This window comes from Eleginops maclovinus, chromosome 5 (genome assembly GCF_036324505.1).
Source record: "Eleginops maclovinus isolate JMC-PN-2008 ecotype Puerto Natales chromosome 5, JC_Emac_rtc_rv5, whole genome shotgun sequence".
NCBI classification, from domain to species: Eukaryota; Metazoa; Chordata; class Actinopteri; order Perciformes; family Eleginopidae; genus Eleginops; species Eleginops maclovinus.
The window spans coordinates 19,359,609-19,380,907 of NC_086353.1; the positions used below are offsets into that span (position 1 = coordinate 19,359,609).

At 39.1% G+C, this 21,299-nt stretch overlaps 1 protein-coding gene across 1 annotated transcript in view; it reads right to left on the bottom strand.

Annotated features, from left to right (window-relative positions):
- Positions 1-20,648, bottom strand: part of LOC134864651 (VPS10 domain-containing receptor SorCS1) — a 157,209-nt gene extending 136,561 nt beyond the window's left edge. The window contains 1 exon segment of the mRNA XM_063883810.1: positions 19,969-20,648. Within this exon segment, the coding sequence (XP_063739880.1) occupies positions 19,969-20,601 (633 nt within the window). The 5' untranslated portion in view covers positions 20,602-20,648.
- Positions 20,649-21,299: the final 651 nt, after the last annotated feature.

Consider the following 21,299-nt stretch of genomic DNA (forward strand, 5'->3'; position numbering starts at 1 on the left):
GGTTGATGTTGGTTTGGGTTCATGTAAACAGCCAACTGTCAAAAATAGTGAAATTGCCCCCGGATGTATAAAGCCTTATTTGCTGTCTTGTCTGTGCTCAAAGAACAGCCAAAAATAAACTGCCAAAGAGCAATAGAAAATGTATTAGAGACCAAATGAAACTTTTTTAGGGACCAGTTGCAGATTCAGAAAATGTGTTTTGTACGCTACCCCCTGTCATTGAAAGGTAGACTAATTAAAACTGTGTAATGACCCTTACCGTAAGGGTTTTGGTTGACAAGACATAAACACCTTATTGAGTCTAAAGCTTGAATCATTCTGACCTGATCCCCGTTTCTCAAGCAATTAAAACCTGCAAAGTTATAGTAGACGCTGCATGCCTCCATCTCTTATCATCTGAAAGTATAGCACTTTTTTTTACCCTCAGATCAACTCATCAGTGCATTGCTGAGGGATCAAACAGGCTGGAATTTGCTTGAGGTGTGAATCTGAAGTCCTTGGATAGAGAAATACGGTAATAAGACCTCCACTTGAACTAAGCAAGGCACTTAAAGCCTCCAGGCAAGAGAAAAAGCAAGAGGAAATCTCATTAGGCACAATACTTTTTTTTTTACACCGCTGCCCCATCACAATGTCGAGCTTAAGGAATCCCAGCAGTCAGGTTTAGGGACAGCGATAAAAAGGTAGCAACCTGAAGAAACAAAGACATCCGCATGCCTAGATGTGCCTCGGTGGCACTGAAACAGAAGCTTCATAGAAATAAAATAAAAACTGCCATGCTGCACATTTCCTGCCATAAGATGAAGTTAAAGTGCTTGAACTAGCAATATTTTGGATTCCCAGGTGGAGGAATGGAAGCTCTTGCATACGAAGCACATATAAACAGAATAAAGTCCTCCCAAGATAACAAGGAAAACATCTTGCAGAGATAAAAATAGACTGCTTCAAACAAGTCTAGACTTTGTTCTGTTGCTTTCTGAACCTTTCTATGAGTCAACGGTCCTGCCCATGAGAAGCTGCTGGAGCTATCATGAATGTATTAAGAAGAATTCCCTTATTCTTTAGACGTTTATTTATTGATGTTCATCGAGGAACTTTTTAGTCGTCAATGAATCACCCACTTTCATTTCAAATGTATCTTTAAAAGATGTAAAAGCTCAATGAATCTTGCCTTTTTACAACCAGAGTCACCGAGTTTATGCATGAATAATCCAATTAAAATTGATTTGGCAAATAAGCTTTTACAATTTATTATTTCTGTGCAGATTGTTAAACTTCAATAAGGTATTACGGCTTTGTGATTCTGGTTTTGGTGCAACCACATTTCTTTGCTCTTGCATTGTTAATTCAACAACATGATCCAAAACCAAATCATCCATGTTTAATACTGTCTTATTGTGTTATTTTTTTCTGGAATCATGCTTATCTAGTTGGCAATTAAGACAAGTCATAAAAAAATGATTGGTAAAAAATGTGAAGCTCTATTCATAGATTGCCATTCTCATTACAAGCTGTAAACATGTACCAGAAGTCACTGTGTTGAACAAATGCCTGTTTGAATATCAATCAGATATGTTAGCAACATTAGCATTCATTGTATTGTATTGCATTGTATCCCTGTATTGACTCCTATTTTAGCTCTGTTTTGGGTCTCCACCAACTACCTTTGGGAGGTTTTTCAATATGCAAAGACGCCGGTTTAATAATTAAAGAAAAACTTATAAAACAATTCAGCTTTAAAGAGGTTATGGTGTTGAAGCCATTTAGCACATTTACAAATGAATGACATTTTGTGTAGTTTTACTTTATACTGATACTGATTATGTTTTGATTACCTAAATGGGGTTCATGTTTATTATTTAGTTATTACTCTTGATTATAGTTAATGAAACCTGTAGATGTGCTTTTGGCCCTTTAATTTAGGATAGGTGAACAGGTGATTCCTATGAATTGAAGGTCAAACAATTTCCAATCACACGAAACACGACGTACCCATGATATGCTGCATGGCTACACGTTTTTTCTTGAAAAGTTGTTATTTACCAATTTGTCTGCTTTCCTTGAAAGAAACAAATGATTAAATGGATGATTAATGTGGATGCTGTTGATTTTATGATCACTCGTAACAAAGGGTGTAGTGACCAACTGACACTTTACATTTGGTATCCCCTCATATTACTACCAAGAGAAAGGTCTTGTTAAAACTGACCTAAGTGACCGTTTTTACTTTTTCATACATGCTTCAATTGATAGTGAGTATAAATGACACAATATGGTCAGCACTATTGAAGGTGCTTTCTATGTGATGTGGTTTAGTATTGAGTTTACTCCAAGAGTCATATTTAAAACTTAATTGTTGAAAACACATTGCAGCTCATGTTGCTATTTACAGCATTTGTATACAAAGATAATGTTATGTTAGGAGGTGTATGCCCGCTCAATTTTGATCAGATACATTAGCAACATTAGCATTCATATGGAATACTTTTTCAGTTTATCTAATGAAGTTTCTGAACAGCCTTTACTTTCTCTTCTTTTTGCTCTGTTTTGGAATCTACAAAGTCCCCTTAAAAATATTTCTCTGGAAGGTTTTTCAATATGAGCGTACTTTTTTACATTACACAAATGGTTTATCTTTTAATCGAACAAATAAAGAAAAATGCAGCTTTCAAAATCCAAAACAAGATAAGGGGTCGTCACCATTTGATAATAAAATATGGAAAATCTCAAAAAACGTACATGTGGCCTCCCTTGATATAATTACCAAGACAAAGGACTTTATAAGACGCAAATATAAAGAGGACTTTAAGGTACTTCCTGAAAGCAGTAACCCATGCAAGCCCACACATTGTTGAATGGGATCACAGCTTAATTAGAAACCACTTTTGTTTGACTGTTCTCTGTAATTGTAGACCAAAACCGATCTTGGCTAGGTGGTTAACATATTCGCCGAATGTGCCATTTACCCAAAAATGAACTGGGACCAATAACAAAAAAGGGATCCACATATTTGGAAATATGTTTTTTATTGTGTATAGTGTGTATAAATGACACTATATGCTTTATTTCAGTATTGTTGTCAATCTGTCTATGTTTCCTGTTTTATTTTGAAAAGTGTTCCCCCCTGTGTTGTGTCTGTTTTACTTTTTTTCTCTGGGTTTTCCCTCCTGTTGATTATCTGATTCTGTTCACCGGGTTCCTTTGTGTTTTTTACTTTCCCTCCCCAGCTGCGTTTTGTCCTTTAAGACACTTAATTCTGTTTGTCCTTTGGTGTGTGTTAGATCCTTCATTTTCATTGATGGGAGAGTTCTGGTCTGTTTGTTGTTCGTCTAAGAATTGTGTTCTGTTCTGTTTTGCCATGTCCTGACTTATTATTGTATGTAACCATATGTTCATAAGAAAATAAAAATGGATTACATAAGGCCCTTAAAACATGGGTCAGAAAAAAGGAGGTAGAGTTAGGTGAACACACAATAAAAAAAAGGTATAGGGATGTGTTGTTGTTGGAACTAGCAGACAACAAATAGAGAGCTCCTTAATGTCACGACTATCTGTGCTCATTGTGTCAGACTTTATTTGAATAACAAATCAGTAAATGTCACAGTCACATCAAATACAACCTGTGGAGCTTTCTGTCATTGCACCGCTGTCTGCAAAGCGCTTTATTACTTTTTGTCTCTGTGCTGCATACGAATCAGAAAACATTTGTATTACAATATACTCGCATTTTGTGAGAGATATTTCTGACTTGCATGAATATTTCAATAGTCAGCGCTTGTAATTGTTTAATCATTTTATAAATGTGTTTCCCTTTCCGAACTCCTTCACACCTGCACCATCCTTTTTTCTCTTTTTTTCTACAGGTTACATAAGCTCATGGTTTTCTTTCCTGTGGAAGACGGCAAGTTTATGCATCTCAATATCAAAAACAGGGTAGATGCATTGTCATTTTCATCAGCAGTGCCTCTGTTTCTGCACCACCCATCCCTAACCTGATTCAGTCAACATCTGACAGTAGAGAGTGAGATGGAAAAAGAAACAGTGGAAGGAGGGAGAGACAGGAGATGTAAGGAAGTACCCCCACACAAAGCAAACACTGTTTCTGTCTTTTTTCTCTGCCACTGAGAAATGTGAGAGGTGCCATGCTGTATATGGGAAGTGGCTTCTATATAAAGAGTTACTTTAAATACACCAGAACAATGTCTTCTTGGTAGTCTGACGAGAAACTTCTCATTCATTAAGATTTAAAATGTAAAAAGAGACTTGGAGTGAAGTGAAATTATTCTAGGCGGATCAGGATTTGCATCGCAAGGGCTCACTATACAAAAAGTAACCGGATTTTTCCATTGATTTCAGAATATTGCAGAAAATGAGATCAGTGGCACCACCTACACGTTTTGTTCAGAAAGAAAATCTCCATATAATAACACAATGTGTGTGTGTTTTTTAAGCATAAATGCAATTGCTAGGAGTTCAAAGCTAACATTAGGTATAAACAAGCTAGATTGCTGTCAAATGGCTGCTCATCACCAATGCTAAGCTAAAGGCAGCAAATGTTTTGCGTGATGAAGTGTAATAGTCTCATTTAGACACTTGTTAGCAATTTCTGTTTTTAGGGTTATGGTAAACCGTTGATGAAGGAACCAAAAGTGGTGAAATGCTAACTCTTTTCTGGGTTTTTTTGGAGTCATTCCCGCACCACTTTATTGCTGTTATAGGTCATGTTGCTCTACAGCAGGGATTCCGAAAGTGGGAGTGCGCGAGCTGCCACTAGGGGGTGCGCGAGATGAAACATGTAATGGTGGTCTGGTGTAAAAATATTACACAGTGTTGTTTTTTAAGTGGGATTTTTCCATAGGCTACAATAAAAAACAGGAACAATAAACATTACCTTTGTAATCCCTTTTATTTTAAATCAAAAAACTATAATTTATTAGTTTTTGATAGAAACGTAGAAGAAGACAGCCGCTATCTTCTACGCTTCACTGTAGGCTAGGATATATGCGCACCAACTCGTTTCATTCATTCTTTCAGATTAACTGGCTGAAATCAGGGAAACTGTCAAGTGGAACGTCTCATGACAAAGTTGTTAGTCATGAAGGAGGAGAGGGACCAAGAGAGAGTGAGGATTTGGAGGCAACAGAGACGGAGAGAATGGGAACGAATCCGAGAGAAGAAAATGAGCAGGAGTCAGGAAATGATTGATCCTCGTTTTTATTTATTGTATCTGTTTCTGAGCCCATGCTCTTTAATGTTCTGGACCGTTGCAATTTTTCTTTGTTGCATTATATTGAAACTTTGTTGATGTTGTTATCGTCATGCGTGTTCTGGTTATTTGCGCATGATTAAACATGAGTCTTTATATGGCGATAAAACAAAGCTTGTTGCGTTTTTTGGGGGGGTGCGTCAACCCGGTTGGGACGTAGAAAGGGGTGCACCGCTAAAAAAGTTTGGGAACCGCTGCTGTACAGCTCCTGCAACTCTATTTGTAACACTTCTGATTATAAGTCAATTAATAAAAGGATGTTTAACCCTCTTATGTCCTTTTAAGGAATGTTTTGTTTTATAAACCATTCAATTCTGTATCTGAGGTTTACAATCTCAATCCATGTATATAGCACTGCATCAACAGTTTGGTTGTAAGCGGCCCTGGGGATTTTTTTATATGAACTGAGACACTTTTCTACAGATATAGTGAATAAATATGCTTTTACAGTTTCTTCTGCTAGAAACCCTGACCTTGTAGGGCCTGCGGGGGGAGTGTACTCTGTGGGGAGAGAGTGGCCAGATCACTTCCAGCACCAACTTCCCTCAGCATGCTATGCTGCACTGCAGTCTGTCATTTGAACATTGATTGTACCTTTCTGCATTTACAGCAATCAACCTCTGGGTGAAGTGTTGAGAAAGAGCTACATGCTCAGTAAAGCTCATTGATGGACTTTGGATTGAAATATGTCCTGATTGAACGTACTGTGTGAAGAACAGCTGTTATTGCATTTTAAACTTTGGCAGACTGCTGTAACAACGCCATTTTTTGTACAACCTTTTAAAACATTTCCACAAGGCAATAGATATAATGTCAACTGTGCATGGTACGTATTGTACTATCACAAATTCTACTGCTGTTTTTGCTAGTGACTTATTGCGTTGTCCCATAGTTGTTTTTCTCATCATATATTTCTGTCTTTTTAGATTTTTTTCTTTTTCATGAGAAGCGGTTACAGAAGGACTCAGGCTCAAGGGGAGGGGGGCTGAGTGATGTAGCGCCATGGAATGGCCATCTGGCCTGAAGAAGGCTACCTGACTCAGGCCCCTACATTGGGGCCACAGGCACCTGGTAATGCTGGCAAAGCATGCATTGGCAGTTTGCCAGCAATGGAAAGATAGCACTTCTTTTTGGACGGGCCCACTCAGCATGGAGGTCCTCCGGCTGGAAGGTTACCAAATGGAGCAAAGGAAGTTTAAAGGGCAGCTCTGCTGGAGATTCATGTGCAACTCGCACTCACAAATTCTAACTCACTTAAATAGGGAAGCATTTCAGAGTTACAGCAACCGCATATATGAATGAGTGAATTATTGCAGTGATGGCCCAAAGGACAGGACATGCTATTCAAGCTTCATCTATGGCACAAAATGTAAACTGAATATATTAGAACACCGTGTGATGGTTTCTCTTAAAATCTTAAACAAGCCTTTGTTACAGCTTAAGTATTCATAGGACGTTAAGGATAATGATGACAACATTCAGTGTCAATATCCCATAAGAAGCCCCAAATCAGTTTGCCTTTTAAAACTGCTCTTTCATATAAATTAAAATCTTTTAAAAAACCAATGTCCACAGCAGATTTGGCAAACGCTATGTTGGGGAATATCTTTAAGTTTTAGCTGGTATTTGCAAGATTCCAAACAAATATACCACAATGCCCATGTTCATGGTATACACATATCAGCCACAGTAACATTGACTTTCATTGATAGGTTTTTATTTGAATACATTTGTAATAGTTTTTGGGCAACAATGGATGACAGAGAAAAAAATATGCATTGGGCTTCACAGCCCACTGTCGTAGGGTTAATTGATCGGTTTGGTCTTTAGATGGGGTTTACTTACGTTTATTTCCTCAGGAGATTTAGGGGGGCTGATGCTTTAATAAGCATGTCCAACTGAGAGGTTTTTCAATTGTAATCTTTCTTTTGCAAATATACAATTTGAAAATGAATTAAATATTTGAACAGCAAAATCAGGTTAACACTTCTTGTAGACTAATAAAGTCAGAAAAGACTGCCATCAAAAAGTGGAATATTTAATGGAGTAGTCTTTATTCTTTTGTAGTAACGGCTTATCTTCCACTGATAAAACTCCTGCCAAAAACACCACAAGCTCGGAGCTCTTTCTGAAAATTGAAAGCTTTTTGGATGCCTACATTCGTAATAAATAATGTTTTTAATGTAAAAGCAACTCCTGTAGATTCTTACAATATTAGAGGTATCACCCTGAGTTCTATGAAATACTCCTTTCCTCTTCCTCCCACTATCACACTCCTCCACACCTCCACTCGGGCAAGTGGTGAGTCAAAGATGTGAAGTGCCTACCTCCGCTCACACAATGATGATCACACGGAGTATCACCTTATCTCACACGGTTGAACTTGCCATTTATTTTGAATTTCTCTGCATTACCTCAGCAGCAGAATGAATTCTTAAAGGTTTGATGCACAGTGTTTCGTGTTAACCCTGGGAAGGATTCCTGATATGATATAGTGCCGCTTTTTAAGGTCCTTGCTGCCCCCTGGACTTGTTTACTGCTGAGTGGATGAATTAAATAGACCCATGTTTCTGGTGTCCAACAGCGAGACCTGAAATACTAATAAGCTAACACCTGATAGTCACACACACTCATCCAATTTATCATCTTGTCACTGGTACTCCAATGCTTTACACACAAAATACAACCAAAAACAGACACATGTTTAAAATGCAATGTCTGGTTTTTGATTTTGCATTTGATAGGTGGAAGATGAGTGGAAAGGTGAGTTATTAAGATGAACAAGGCAGTGGGTCAAATTAAAAAGTCTACATAATGCAATTTTTAAATAAAGTGGTGCAGGAGAACCAGAAACATGTGTTAGCATTCTAAGAGTTTGGGTTCCCTTCTCTCGAAGTCCATTTCCTTAATTGATAGAGGTCTAGAATAAGATATGTGATTAAGAGATTTTGAAATGATATTTTACGACATAAAATACAACAATAGATACCCCACCTTTACACACATTTTGGCATCACCATGCCTTTGCAAAGGATCGTATTTTACAATAGGATCGTTGAGGGAGACCCACATGATGCTCGCTCTGCTGTGGTATTTATCCACCTTATAATGTATAGGCTTATATCCATAATTGGTCTGTTCAGATGTATTGATTTTAACTTTACATTGAATAAAACAACAGCAAAGGATGAGCAAGTGGATTTAATGCCTAAACTGTTTTTCTGTTAAAAGAAAAAACTCAGAGCAGCAGAGCAGGAAGTATGACAGAGATTGTTGTTGGACCCAATTACTGGTGTAGAAAGCTTAATTTAGGGGTTGAGCATTTATATTACAGGAAAAGCAAATCACCAATCTTGAATTGCCGAAGACCAAAAACCTCACCATGTATGGAAGACATGGATCCTCGCTCCAAAATGGTCAATGATTTAGAAGACATGGGATCATTTATCAAGATCTAAGAGAAAGACTTACCATAAAGCAAAATCATGGGCAGCATGCAATAAACTGGGCCATAAACACCACAATCCGGCCATGAAATGAAGGAAATGAAATGTGTCCAGTCAAGGACAACCATCGAACCCATCCTCATGTACGCCACCTAGACCTGAACCCTCAATGCTCAACCCGCTCATTGTCTTGATGGGTGCTATACCAACCTCCTTGGAAGGGTAAAAAAATCACCCAATGTTACAGCAGACATATGGAAAGATCCCATGTCCAAGTATGGGTTTAATTCAACAGTGGTCTTGTTTTGCTGGCCTACTTTTTCTGTGCCGAATGTGAACTCATTTCAGATCTTATCCCATGGAAGCCTTTGACGGTTTGAAAGCTAACTTACACAGACATCCTGGTGAGGGACACTTGTATCTGTTTCCAAAATCTCAGGACAACCATGAGCAATGAAATATGCTGTAAGACTTTAGTACAAGGTCTCTTGACTTGGGTTGCATGATGATGATGATGAATAAAAGATGGATATTTTCTAAATATGATCCAGCTTCTGTCACCGTAGCTGTGCTGTCAACAGCTTTACTTTGCTGCTGTCTAATGGGCTCGGATGGCTGGATGCTGCCTTCAACAGCGGTGACACAGGGAGCCGGCCGATCAAAGCATCATCGGAGGATACTTGCTAATTCACAAGATAATGACGGGGTTGAGGTAAATGTGTTTAGACATTAGCAGATGTGGCAGGTACTGTATCTCCAGATGTCTTCATCTGTCCCCGGTGTGTCTTTTCAAGGATGACTCTTTACACAGATGGGGCCTGCCAAAAAGCAGGAAGTGATTTCTTTCCCTGGGCAAGAATTCCTGGTTCATAAAACACATGGACACCTCTTGCAGGGCATTGCCGGTGGCAGGAGAAAACTGAAGACTGTTCATGCAGAGCCGGTGCCAAAAGTCAGCAAGAATGTAGGATGGTGTGATTTGTCCACATGTTTTGTACAGAACACTTTACAATCTGTAAAATAAAACAAATAAATATTGTAGCAGCAGCTGTGAAATTTTGATTCCACAGATGTGTGCTCCACAGTAGGGCTCATAATTGTTACCGTTACCACAAATGTTAAAATAACTATTAAAGGGCCTCATCATATTGCACAATGACAACGTGACTGTAAAAACATCTGTTATTTCTTTTTACATACCCTGTCATATACGGTTCTCATTAATAGAACCAGAGACCACTGCCTATAATGAGCTGTAGTGAAAGAAATCTGATTAATCTGTAATTGGATGATTTCGACCCTTGGCTCCTTGATGTGTTTTGAATCAAAACGGCACCACTCTGTCTCGGTGCTGCTCTTGAATGTTGGATGGTGCTTGATAACTCATCACATTTAGTTATCAAGACGTTGTTGACACACTACACTCAAAGCCTGCTAAGAATAAAGTATAGGCACCATAGCTGTTTAATAAATCTACACTGCGTAGGTTATTAATAATAATATCCTTATATAGTTATCATTTAGTTTACTTTGTCTTAACTCTAATTTAGCCACATTTCCTGTGCACTTAACATAACAGTTGCTTGGTGTAAGTAATGTTGCTCCATAAAGTCAATTTATGGTTAATTCAATGCGACAATTAGTAAGTAAAACATGCTTTTGATGTGAAGGTGACCGGTCATCTAAAGTAATTCATTCTCGACCATAGAGTGGTGCAGGTACGAGTCCAAAAACCCGGATATTAGGTAGCATTTTACAACTTCCAAGTTCCCTTTTCTCAAAAGTGATCTGTGATTTAGGTTAGACGCCTGAAATAAGACCCATGATTAGCACAAGCTGAAGGGATTTTCCCTTTTTGTTCTCCGGCATACAATAAATATTTCAGTAAATGTTTTTTTTTTAAAGTTGTCCTAACTATTGAGTTTTGTGTTATGGTTGTGCAAAACGTCATTGTATATTATCATTTATTTCAATACACTTACTTTATAGTTTATGATGTATGTTGTACTATTGTAATTTGTGGTTCTCACAGGGTGTCTAAGGCATGGAAGCAGCAGAGAAATGAGACGCACTTAAACAATAAACGTAATCTTCAGAGTAGCCACCTATGTCTGTGTTTTTGTGAAGAGATACACTACAATTAGTGTATTGCATACATGTTGGACGACATGGCAACATCATGCCTAATCACTCAAAGCCTGAAGGGAAACTGTCGGGCTAACATTGAAAGAACATTGGGAATCAAACTTGGATTCTTTTATTTAAAACTCTTTTATGCATTTGTTCACATTAAAGAGGCTTGGCATAGTCTATCAACATCAATGTTATTTATCCAAAAGGCAGTGTTGTAGAACATGAAAAGGTAAAATATATTACAAATGTCTCTCTACAGAGAAGAGCCTATCAATCAACTTGACTTCAACCAACATCATAATTACAGGATCAGCTCAGAGTGTCTCCATTGAATTGGACTGTGATTTTTGCAATAGCGTTGATTTGCAGCACTAATGTGGCATTATGCACTTCCACTGCACAGAGGTGTTAACTTTGCTATTAGTCACACAGAGAAATAAGCATTTTAAATGCCACATGTTTGATTAATATACAGTCGTGACTCATAGATCATAATTATAAGTAACCACAAAGACTCTGTAGCAGACAATTATTTGTAACTCTCCTAATGATGTTAATTTATATTAAATTATGAATATGCAACGCTCTTTATTCTTCCAGTGCTTGTCTGCTCACGGTTGGTAATTTACTCAGTGGTTCCTCACCAACATAAACAGTCACACACTCCCAATGGAAACCATACACAAGACCTTCAGAACCTTGGTCGCTGACAGTAAAAGAGTCATTGTGTGAACTTTACCTCCAAGCAAGATGAGAGAACAATTCCATCAAGACTTTTAAACAGCATTACTTGTATTGTGTTTTTCAAGCAGCAGCATTTGTACAAAGGAGGCAGGAAGATGCATTGCTCATAATGATGGTAATGTGATACAGACTCATTATAAGATTTGTAGATTGTTATGGTGGGTCAATTGTGCATGCCATTCCAGGAAGTGTGTAGGCTGTTGTAAAGAAATAAAAAAGGCTCAGTTGCTTTCTATTTGAACATTAAGTATTCAGTATATGCCATGTCAAATTTGAGTGTGAGTGGGCAACACTAGGTCTCTTCTTGAATCTTATTTTGAAACACAGGCAACCAGAGCAAGAATAAACAGCTGCATGACAAAAAATGTCACATGTTTAAATCAAAGTAACATCCATCTCCTGCTAGAAAATGTTGTTATTCAGAGTCTTTCAGGGCTGTTTTGACCACAATGTGTCTGCATGTTGTACCAGACTTGGTCAATTAACTTGACCGGCCATCTCATCTACTTCTCTCAGTCAAACCTCTTTCCATCTTCACTTTCAGACACATTCCTGCGCTTTACAGATTGCCAAGGATTCAATTTGTGCCACTGAAATGTCCTGTGCAATGTTGAACTTGATCAGCGGGTGAGATGGGACTCTGCCTTCCGTGAAAGAAGACCTCTGACTGCCTTGCACCGCTACAAAAATCCCCCTTGTCAATCTGAATTGCTACAAGGGCTAAGAGGTTTCAAAGGAAGCAGTTAATGTATAAACACCATGACCAGCAATTGAATGCTGGTGCCTCAGACTGAAAATCTGGCGGTATCTGCTTTATCTCCATGAACTCCCGTCCTGCAAATCCGCCTTTTTTACAGATATTTAAAAGTAAAACCAACGCCTTTCTCTTGCTTGAAACTCTCTATGTAGTGTATAAATTACATTTGCTCTCATAACTGTCACAAATGTCCAGACCAAAGCTGATCTGTGACTGTGCTCCAGCTTGCAGCTCAGCCTCTAGCCGCGCTTCAGTTCTCTCTTAATAGTGTGCCGAGCTCCTTTTACCCACAAACCCATCACCTCGATCACCATCATTCACATCAAAGTGTCAATCACATCACAGGGCAGTGGGGCAGCTGCAGTAATGTCACCAGCTGAGGCTGAAAATACAATGCACTTATATTTATGACAAGAAAATGGCACTGCGGTACCAAGTACGAAGTCATATGCAGTATGCGAGACAAGGCTAACCCTGATAGCGGTTTCCTTTTGATCCCAAAAGCAGCAGCCTAGTCTAATCTGAGCTTCATAGCAATCGTTCAACAACATTTCTATCTCCCTTAGTTCCCATTAGCAAAAATTATTCAGGACCCTCTGACAATGTCTGAGGAAATGACAGACTGAGCTTGCAGCACATTAAATAAGCTTTAGTCCCATAATTTGGTAAGTAACTTGTTTGAAGAGCAAAATGAGACTCTCTCTTCATTAATGTCCTCTCTGCAAAGAGCTTTAAATGACTGATTGTTAAGACATAAATTGACATTTTTGAGAAATATGATTATTTGGCATCTTGCCAAGGGTTTCATAAAAAGATCAATACCAATGTCATGTGTATGCAATTATCTTGGCCTAGCAGAAAGGCTGGAAGCAGGGGAAACAGCCAGCCTGGCACTTGTGGTAGCTTTATGTCACCAGCATGCATTAGCTATCGGGAAAGTCATTATTTGCTCTCTGTCTGCCGTTTTAAGATTACTGTCATACACTAAAGCATGTGCACATTGTCTACTATCGCCAATGGCCTAAATACTCCCTCACTGCAATTTGAACCCAGGTACCCTTCAACGAAAACACGCCTGTTTGCTATTCTGACAGGGTGTTTACTAAGAAACAAAAGTATACTTGCTGTTTTCACCGCATCTCGCAATAAGCAAAGAGAAAATCAAGCATTATTTGAATGCCGCCTTACACACAGCTTCAAGCTTTTTTAATTAGAAGGATACATTTTTTAAACTTTCATATCAAACAATCTGATAAGAACAGGTCGCTACTTTCCATCACTTGTTGTATATGCAATGGTGTCCAATGCCAACATGTGTGTTATAATCCCCAAGATAAATCTAAAAAGGCAACCAATGAACTAGTAACTCATAAACATCCAGTCCCCTTCATGAGGGTCTCCCCGCTGCTGGTGAATTCATTCATGTGAGTACAGCACAAGACAAATTCTCCCCACTTACTGTAAATTGAAGAGGCCACAGAGTGAGTGGGTGGTGAAAACTCACAAGTTGAAATGTTGTCATTGCATGATTGAAAATGATCTCAAGAGGGAGAAACAGAAAGGTGAAAGCAAGAGGAACGAATCTCTCAGAAGCACCTAGGGCCACTTACTTAAATAAAGTGCGTACCTGAAGCCTCACAGGCTTAACAGAGAGGGCCCCAAAGAGTTTATATTTCTGTCATGCCTACAGGGAGGCTTTGATTCCTTTAGAGACAGATCGTTTTATGGCATATAACTTTAAATTAAAGGGAATAATGACTTATTTGTGAAAATGTTCATGGGATTTTAAGCTTCTAGAAGGAAGGCAGAACTGGGAAGCTAGTTTGTTTACGGGCAGCCTGATGGAAAGTAAACGCTGCTTATTGAAGCGTGACAGCGTCCGCCTGCCTGATCACTCCCGGGCACGTACCCCAAGGACCGCTTATCCCACACAGTGACTTTGGTTATGTTTTTTTCCCCCCTCTATTTTCTCCTCTTAGCAGGATGTGTTAAGTAACAGGTCTGAAACTGCACAGATTAGACTCCACTCGTGTTGCAATGGGATGTTCGCAACCTGATTTGGAAGCTTACATTGGAATTGTTACACAGGCTGATGTGGCCAGGACACAACGAGGTGCATGTGAGCGGGGGGAAGGAAAGAGGGAGAACAGATTTAAGAAAATAAAAGCATAAGAGATGCAGAACTGGCAAATAAAGTCCTTTTCATGTAAATTGGTAAATGTGATCAAATCTAGGCCCATATGAACACAGTGAAAGTTCAAGAGTGCATAGTAAACCTATCATCAATTTCAAATAACTACTTTTTGTTAAGATTTTGATTTTCTGTTTTTTCCCCCTTTATTTTCAATAGGATAGACAAAAGTTTAAGCATATGAACTGAGTATTGTACATTTAAAATAAATACACCTATTCACTTGCATCTAAAATATGGTTGCAACAGGATGACTGTGTTCACAATAAGACCTCTTTTTGCAACTAGGAAGAGTTAAAATAAATATACGACTTTCCTTTCAACAACTTATAGTCAAGAAGAATGCCAAAGGATTGTGCAGGTCATTTATGCTGTAACCCTCCACTCAAGTCTCACATACCATAACATCAAAATATCTTTCTGTGGAGGAGCTGCATCCACATAAGTAAAACAAATCCATCTGTTTCAGCTTTAACCACCTTCCAAGATGCACAAATCTTTTCAGTTTAGCATATTTCTGTTCCACATGACGCCTCTGAATACTGCCATCTTGGATGAGCAGGGTGTAAATGTGTTTGATTTATAACTTGTCCTACGACTCCACGTGGCATTCAGAGCCCTCAGATGTCTGAAAAAGACCAGCTCATGAAGGCTTGATGGTGTAGAGAGAACTCCATTACAGAAAAGATATGCAACTTATATCCATATAAAGTTAAATTGGGCGTTGCCATGGCTATCAAAACGCATATACAACCTGAAATAGATTTCCTCAACACCTCGAGAGTTGGTGTGAGACGGCAGATGTAAGTGTGTTTCTCGAGACACTTCAAAGAGCACCATATGAGAGACTGTTCATTAATTTGTGGGGAAATCTTTTGATATATTGAATTGAAATGGAGGATTCGGATGATTTCCTCTTTAATCATCATGTACATGTTCACTGCACATAGTGAACTAAGACTCCATTTAACCAATCGTATTATTGGGAGAAATGGGGGACCCGGGGAGAAATGCTGGGGCCTAGCTCAAGGGAACTTTTTAGTTGGTTTATTCTGGAACTTGAGCCCACGACCCTCTGGCTGCTATGCCAATTCCCTAAAGACTGAGCAATGGAATTGACAAAAACTAAAATAGTTTTCTGTTTAATTTCATTTTTGACATGCTTCTGTTTGCCTCATGTTCCAGATGTCCATGTTCAATAAAACGTTTCTGGAACCACCAAAGCTCAAGCGTAAACTTCTACGACTGATAGACGATATGACAGCCAGAATCCATCTGAGCAACAGAGCATGGTTCTAAATGGCTGACATTTCATAATGTAAATAACAGTGTCCCGGTGCATATATCCATCTGAGCAATATGCCAGCGGGCCCCACGGTGAGACTGATCTTTGACTTTAACCTTTTTCTCAGAATCTGCCAGTAAGAACTCAGTGGGTATTTGTTTGATCAGATGTATTTCTCTTTCTGTTTCCATAATTGAACATAGGAGTTGAATGTTAACAGTGGCCATGTAGAAGTCTGACCGGGTGATGTAAAAAAATGTGTTCAAATGCGGGCACAGTGGGGCTTTATTTTTGGGACCAGTCCGGATTGCAGATTTATTTACTAACCCTAACTTCAGTTGAGAATCATTATCATGACAGTGATATCTTGAAGTTTGGGATTTCAGTAGTGCTGTTGGGTCTTTTAGTCCTGTGTGTTTTAAGTAATGCACGCTCAGGAGTGACTTTATTTTTCTGGACCAGTCCGGATTGCAGATTGTTATATTAACCCTAACCCTAATTTGAGTTCAGCAACTTTATACGGTATACACATTGATCTCTAGTTAAATCCCAGTGATATAAAAGCTATTATTCGGAAGATTGGCGTAAAGCATTTTTGCTCATTAGTTTTGATACTGTGAGTATATTCTAGTGCTAATACTTCTGTACTTTAAGTTAGGTAACAACAAATAAATGCAGGTGTTTTATTTGTAACTGAGTATTTCTACACTGTAATATTAGTAGTAGTACTTTTACTTTACTTATCTGTAATCAGATTACCTGTACTTTAAAAAATAATGGGGATCACTGGCAGAATTACAATGTTACAAAACATTGTAAAATAAAGTAATATGTTATAGCTTATATTATAGCTATAACATATGACTTTAGCTAGCTTGTGCCTCTTTGGTTTTTATTTAGGCTACTTACATTCATTTTTATTTGAAAAGTCATGATCAGCTTCTTGTTTTTGCTCCAAATTTCCTTCAAATTAATATTTCAAGCACAAATACAGGGCGCTGCTAATTGACTAAAGCCTGTGGTGTTTGTGTCTACGTCTCCACTCTGCATGCCTGGCTTATTATGTTCCCATCATTTACTACTCCATTCAGCTGTTGTGTGTATGTATTTTTACTCATGGTACATCTTTCCCTACTATGAGTCATAATTACATCCTCAAATGCAATGTGACATTCATGCTCCCAGCAATGCAGGGCGGTTAAAAGATGTGCTTTGTAATGCATTTAAGGTTAAATATTAAGAGCAGCAAAGCCCTTATCTGTATCTTCTTCACATTTACTCCGTGGCATGTTGTGGAGTCATGTGTTTATTTATACAGCGGCTCAGATTGTAAAGAGTGAATATGTCTGTTCCTGCTTATAGCAGCAACTCTACATATTTTATGGCAAGATCCTCTATTCTCGCACGCCTCGAGTAAGTTGTTTGTGTCGACTGAAAGAATAGGGGCAAATTGTTTCCTAGTTACACAAGTAGCATCTATTCCCATCACAAAATCAAACAGGGCTGCTCAATATTAATGACTGTTTTGTTTGGAGGGTAAACACAAATTGGCAGAAACAAGAAATAAGCATAGAAATTGAGAATTGTTCTGACATTTTCAGGATTTTTTGGCCTCCTCTATAAGGTCACTTTTTGTCGTGAGCTATAGTAGTTTGTTAAGTCGGAAACACCTGAGGCACGGATAGAGTTTCAGTCAGAGGCGGAGTGGAGGGCATGGGAGCTGGTGATACGTGTTTGACTGTAATTGGCTTTGTTACAGACAGGGCTAAGTGCTGTGGGTGTTACATTGAGCTTTGGAACAGTAAGGACATTGACTCACGGAGAACAGTTTGAGGAAAAACATTTAAAAATTTAAAGAAATCAGGGCCACATATTTTCTGGGCTAAAAAGAGATTTTTTATCCATTTTCTTGCCTTTGATTCTCACTCTGTGGTAATTATGTTTTAAGAAGAGGAGTGTTGAGATATCAGCGCTCGCAGCAAACGAATGCATTTGAACTATGCTCCAGTGCTTTACTGCCCACAGACTTTCTTCCCATGTTAATTAAAGTTAAAAGCAATAATCTAATAATGCATTTAGGCTGAAATTATCACAACGGATACAACAGAAAGCATGTATTCATGCTCAGATTCAACACAAGAAAAAGCTTTCTCTCTTCTTCTCCTCGTACAGAAAACACTTGTTGTCTCTGAAGTATGCACAAAATGCTGCCTTACAAGGCAGCGGGTACCACAAGTGATAAAAGTAAGGCACCATGGATGACAAGGTGCAGAATGCCAGCAGCAGTGTTGAGGAAGACATGCTAGACATTATTGCTTCAAGAAGATAGGCTATGGGATTCTGGGACGTTATATAGTATACAATTGGTAGAGCTGCTCGCCCATGTACCGTGGTGCCCACTGTAGGACACAGGGTCCAATCAGACCTGGGACCATTCCCTGCGTGTCATCCCCTCTGTCTCCCCCTTTCCTTACCATCACTTGAATAAAGGCACCGGGGCCCAAAAAAAGTAATAGTAAAACAAAACGAGATTCCATCTGACTTAAAATCACTGTATGCACTTTCATGCAAACTCTATTCGTATGTAGGGCTGAACAATTTGAAAAAAAAGTGATAACTTATACTGGTATTGCATTTGCAATATGATTCAAGATAATGGAGATTGTTTATCTAAGACCATTGATTGACCACACATGCAAACACACACTGATATCTTTGTATAATCATCACTTGAATTTGGTTGATGATAAACAACAGTTTTGTTTCTTTCCTCAAATTTAAATTGCATTAATTGTTAACATGATTGTTTACTGTTTTCTTTTGTACCACCTTGTACAATTTGCTTTGGCAAAATGTGTTTTGGCGAAGGAAGCTTCCTAGATTCTGATCAATTTAGTATCATTGCCCTCATTATCATTGAATAATGTATAATTATCATCATGGGTTGATCTTTACGGGATCTTTTGCGGCTCCACCATGCAAAATCGACTTCAACACATATTGAGTCTTTCAAAAATATTTTGCTTCCTGAGATTTGAATAGTGTGCAGTCATTATCCAATTTGTGATTTATACATACAGACGTAGAGGACATAATATTAAAATCCATTTGAACCCCCTCTGCTGGAGCTGAACTCAGGTGAAGGACATGTTCACCCTTACCTCTGAAACTCATGAGGATTTGCTCTCTGTATATTTTGTACTGTATGATGTACAAAAAAAAGATGTGTCACATTTCGCTCAGCTTTTGGTACATGAATGATTTGGCATGTCACAACCAGCTCTTTGCAATCCTCACTAACAACTCTTGAGTTTGATCAACTGATAATAAAAAAAAACCTCATCTCCCATTCCTTCAATGAAATGAGAGAATCTCACCCCGACAAGCAAAGAAGCCAGGAAACAGGCAGGTGCTTCAGGCCTGTGGCGGAGGAAACCTGGCTTTAGAGGAGGAAGGAGGGACGGCTTGAATTGCTTAACCTCTCCCATAACCTGCAGCTCCTTGAAAATCCTGCCCTCTGGTCAGAGACGCTCTGTGATCAACATGAACAGCTTCAGCCTGACATTGGTTCAGCTGCTCGCATTGAAGAAGCTCCTGAAGTACAGACCCACCACCTTCACCTTCTCTCTCTACAACTCAAATAATAAAAGCCCTGACTAATTTTGAATGTATAAAATCGAAATTACAGGGCAACAAATTCCAAAATGGAACACTTTCCCTTGCTGAAAATTCCCAGAGGAAGCCATTTCACTCGTGAAAGACAGGGCTTATAAAACCATGAGAATATGACTCAATCTGGTGAAAATGTTTAGCAATTTTGAAGCCATGGCTCTATATTTAAAAGACTCATAATATAATAAATGCTCTATTGGTCTGGGGAGTATATCTTTCTGAAAAGACAGGTGAAAGTATTTCACCTTTCATGAGGTAAAATACATGTTGGAAAAATGTTAAGTGTTGGATAAATGATGATAAAATGAGTTTGGACTCTGTCTCTTTCTCACACATTTTTCACATCATACATCATACTCCTCTCTCCCGAGGTGGTTCGTGCCCACCTGACGGACAAACATAAGCGCTCATAGGGAATGCTCTGGGGGGACATGTGTCCAGTGATGCTTAAAGTGGACATAAGAAGTCACTTACACTGCTGTTCTGGCCGGACCAGTGTACCATAGCCTGGTTGTGAGAGGAGTCCCCGGTCAAGGCGAACGTTGTGCTGTTAACTTTCAGCTCCTCGTGCCTCGGAGCGCCGGCTCCTCTCCGCTCCTCTCCGCTCCAGCGCGGAACTCTGCGCGCACCTTCTCCTGGGTCCTCACTTTGGGCTGGGGATGTGATTTCCTCCCAGTCATCACTGTTCCTCCTAGCGCGCTTTCTGCTAAAAGTCAAACCCGCTCTGCTCTCCTGACTCGTTTTGACATAGGAAACTTTCATTTTTTCCCTGTCAACATTTTCGTTTTTTGCGTCTATATTCCGTCTCGGCTCCGTGTGTTCCGCCGGAACTGAAGCGCATTCAGATGAACCAGCTGCGCAGCGGAGCTGCACACTTTCTGCACTAGCAGATCTCCCTGCCCCGTCACCCTGTCCAAAAACTTCTCTTTTTAATCCTGTTGCGGACTCGCTCGTGTCGAATTTTAGCATTAATTCCCGAGCCCGCCACTTATTTCCAGACTGGCAAGACCTGCAAGTTATCTCCGCTTCGGCGGTATTGAACATCATCAAAAGCAAAAAGCAAAACGCAAGGTGCCACTTTGGGCCAAACATTACTTCATTCTCCATTGCTTGCGGCAGAGAAAGATGCTGAGGATGTAAGAAGTCCTTTTTATCCTCCACTCTTCTCTCCTGCTTGTACGGGTGTAAATTGCCGCTCGGATGTGGGAAGAGGAAGTGCTGCTGCGAATTGTGGCGGTGCTCAAATGCAGTGTGGTATAAAAAAAAGAGTGGTCCAAGTTGAAGGATTTGATCAAATGAAGCCCCGCACGCATAGGGGAGGAGCTGATGTCTGAGAGATGGAGGATATGTTGGAGTGACTTTCTCCATATTTGTATAGTCTACCATATGCTCCGATATAATTAAAGCAGTCAGTAATGTAGTCATTTTGTTCTGCTGCTCTTTTATTTCTCCAGGCAAAACATTTTGAGAAGCTATAACTGCTATTCCTTTTTTCTCCTGAGAAGATTTTATCAGCAGCCTTTCTTTGGGGGAAGTAAATCGCTTAATTTACCAAAGGAAACTGGATCATTTCTGCTGATCCTTTTTGGATTCAATCCTTTTAGGGGGCTTGCTGTAATTGGAACATATTAATATGTTTTCAATTAAGTGCAGTGTCAGGGATGGTAGCTTCTATGACTTATTAAACAGCAATAAAAAATTCAACAGCCCACAAAGGAGATTTCTATCCGCGCCTATTTTCACAACCGATCCGGCGTCCCTCAAGGATCATTGCAAGGCTTTGCATTTATTGCGCACAAGATCAA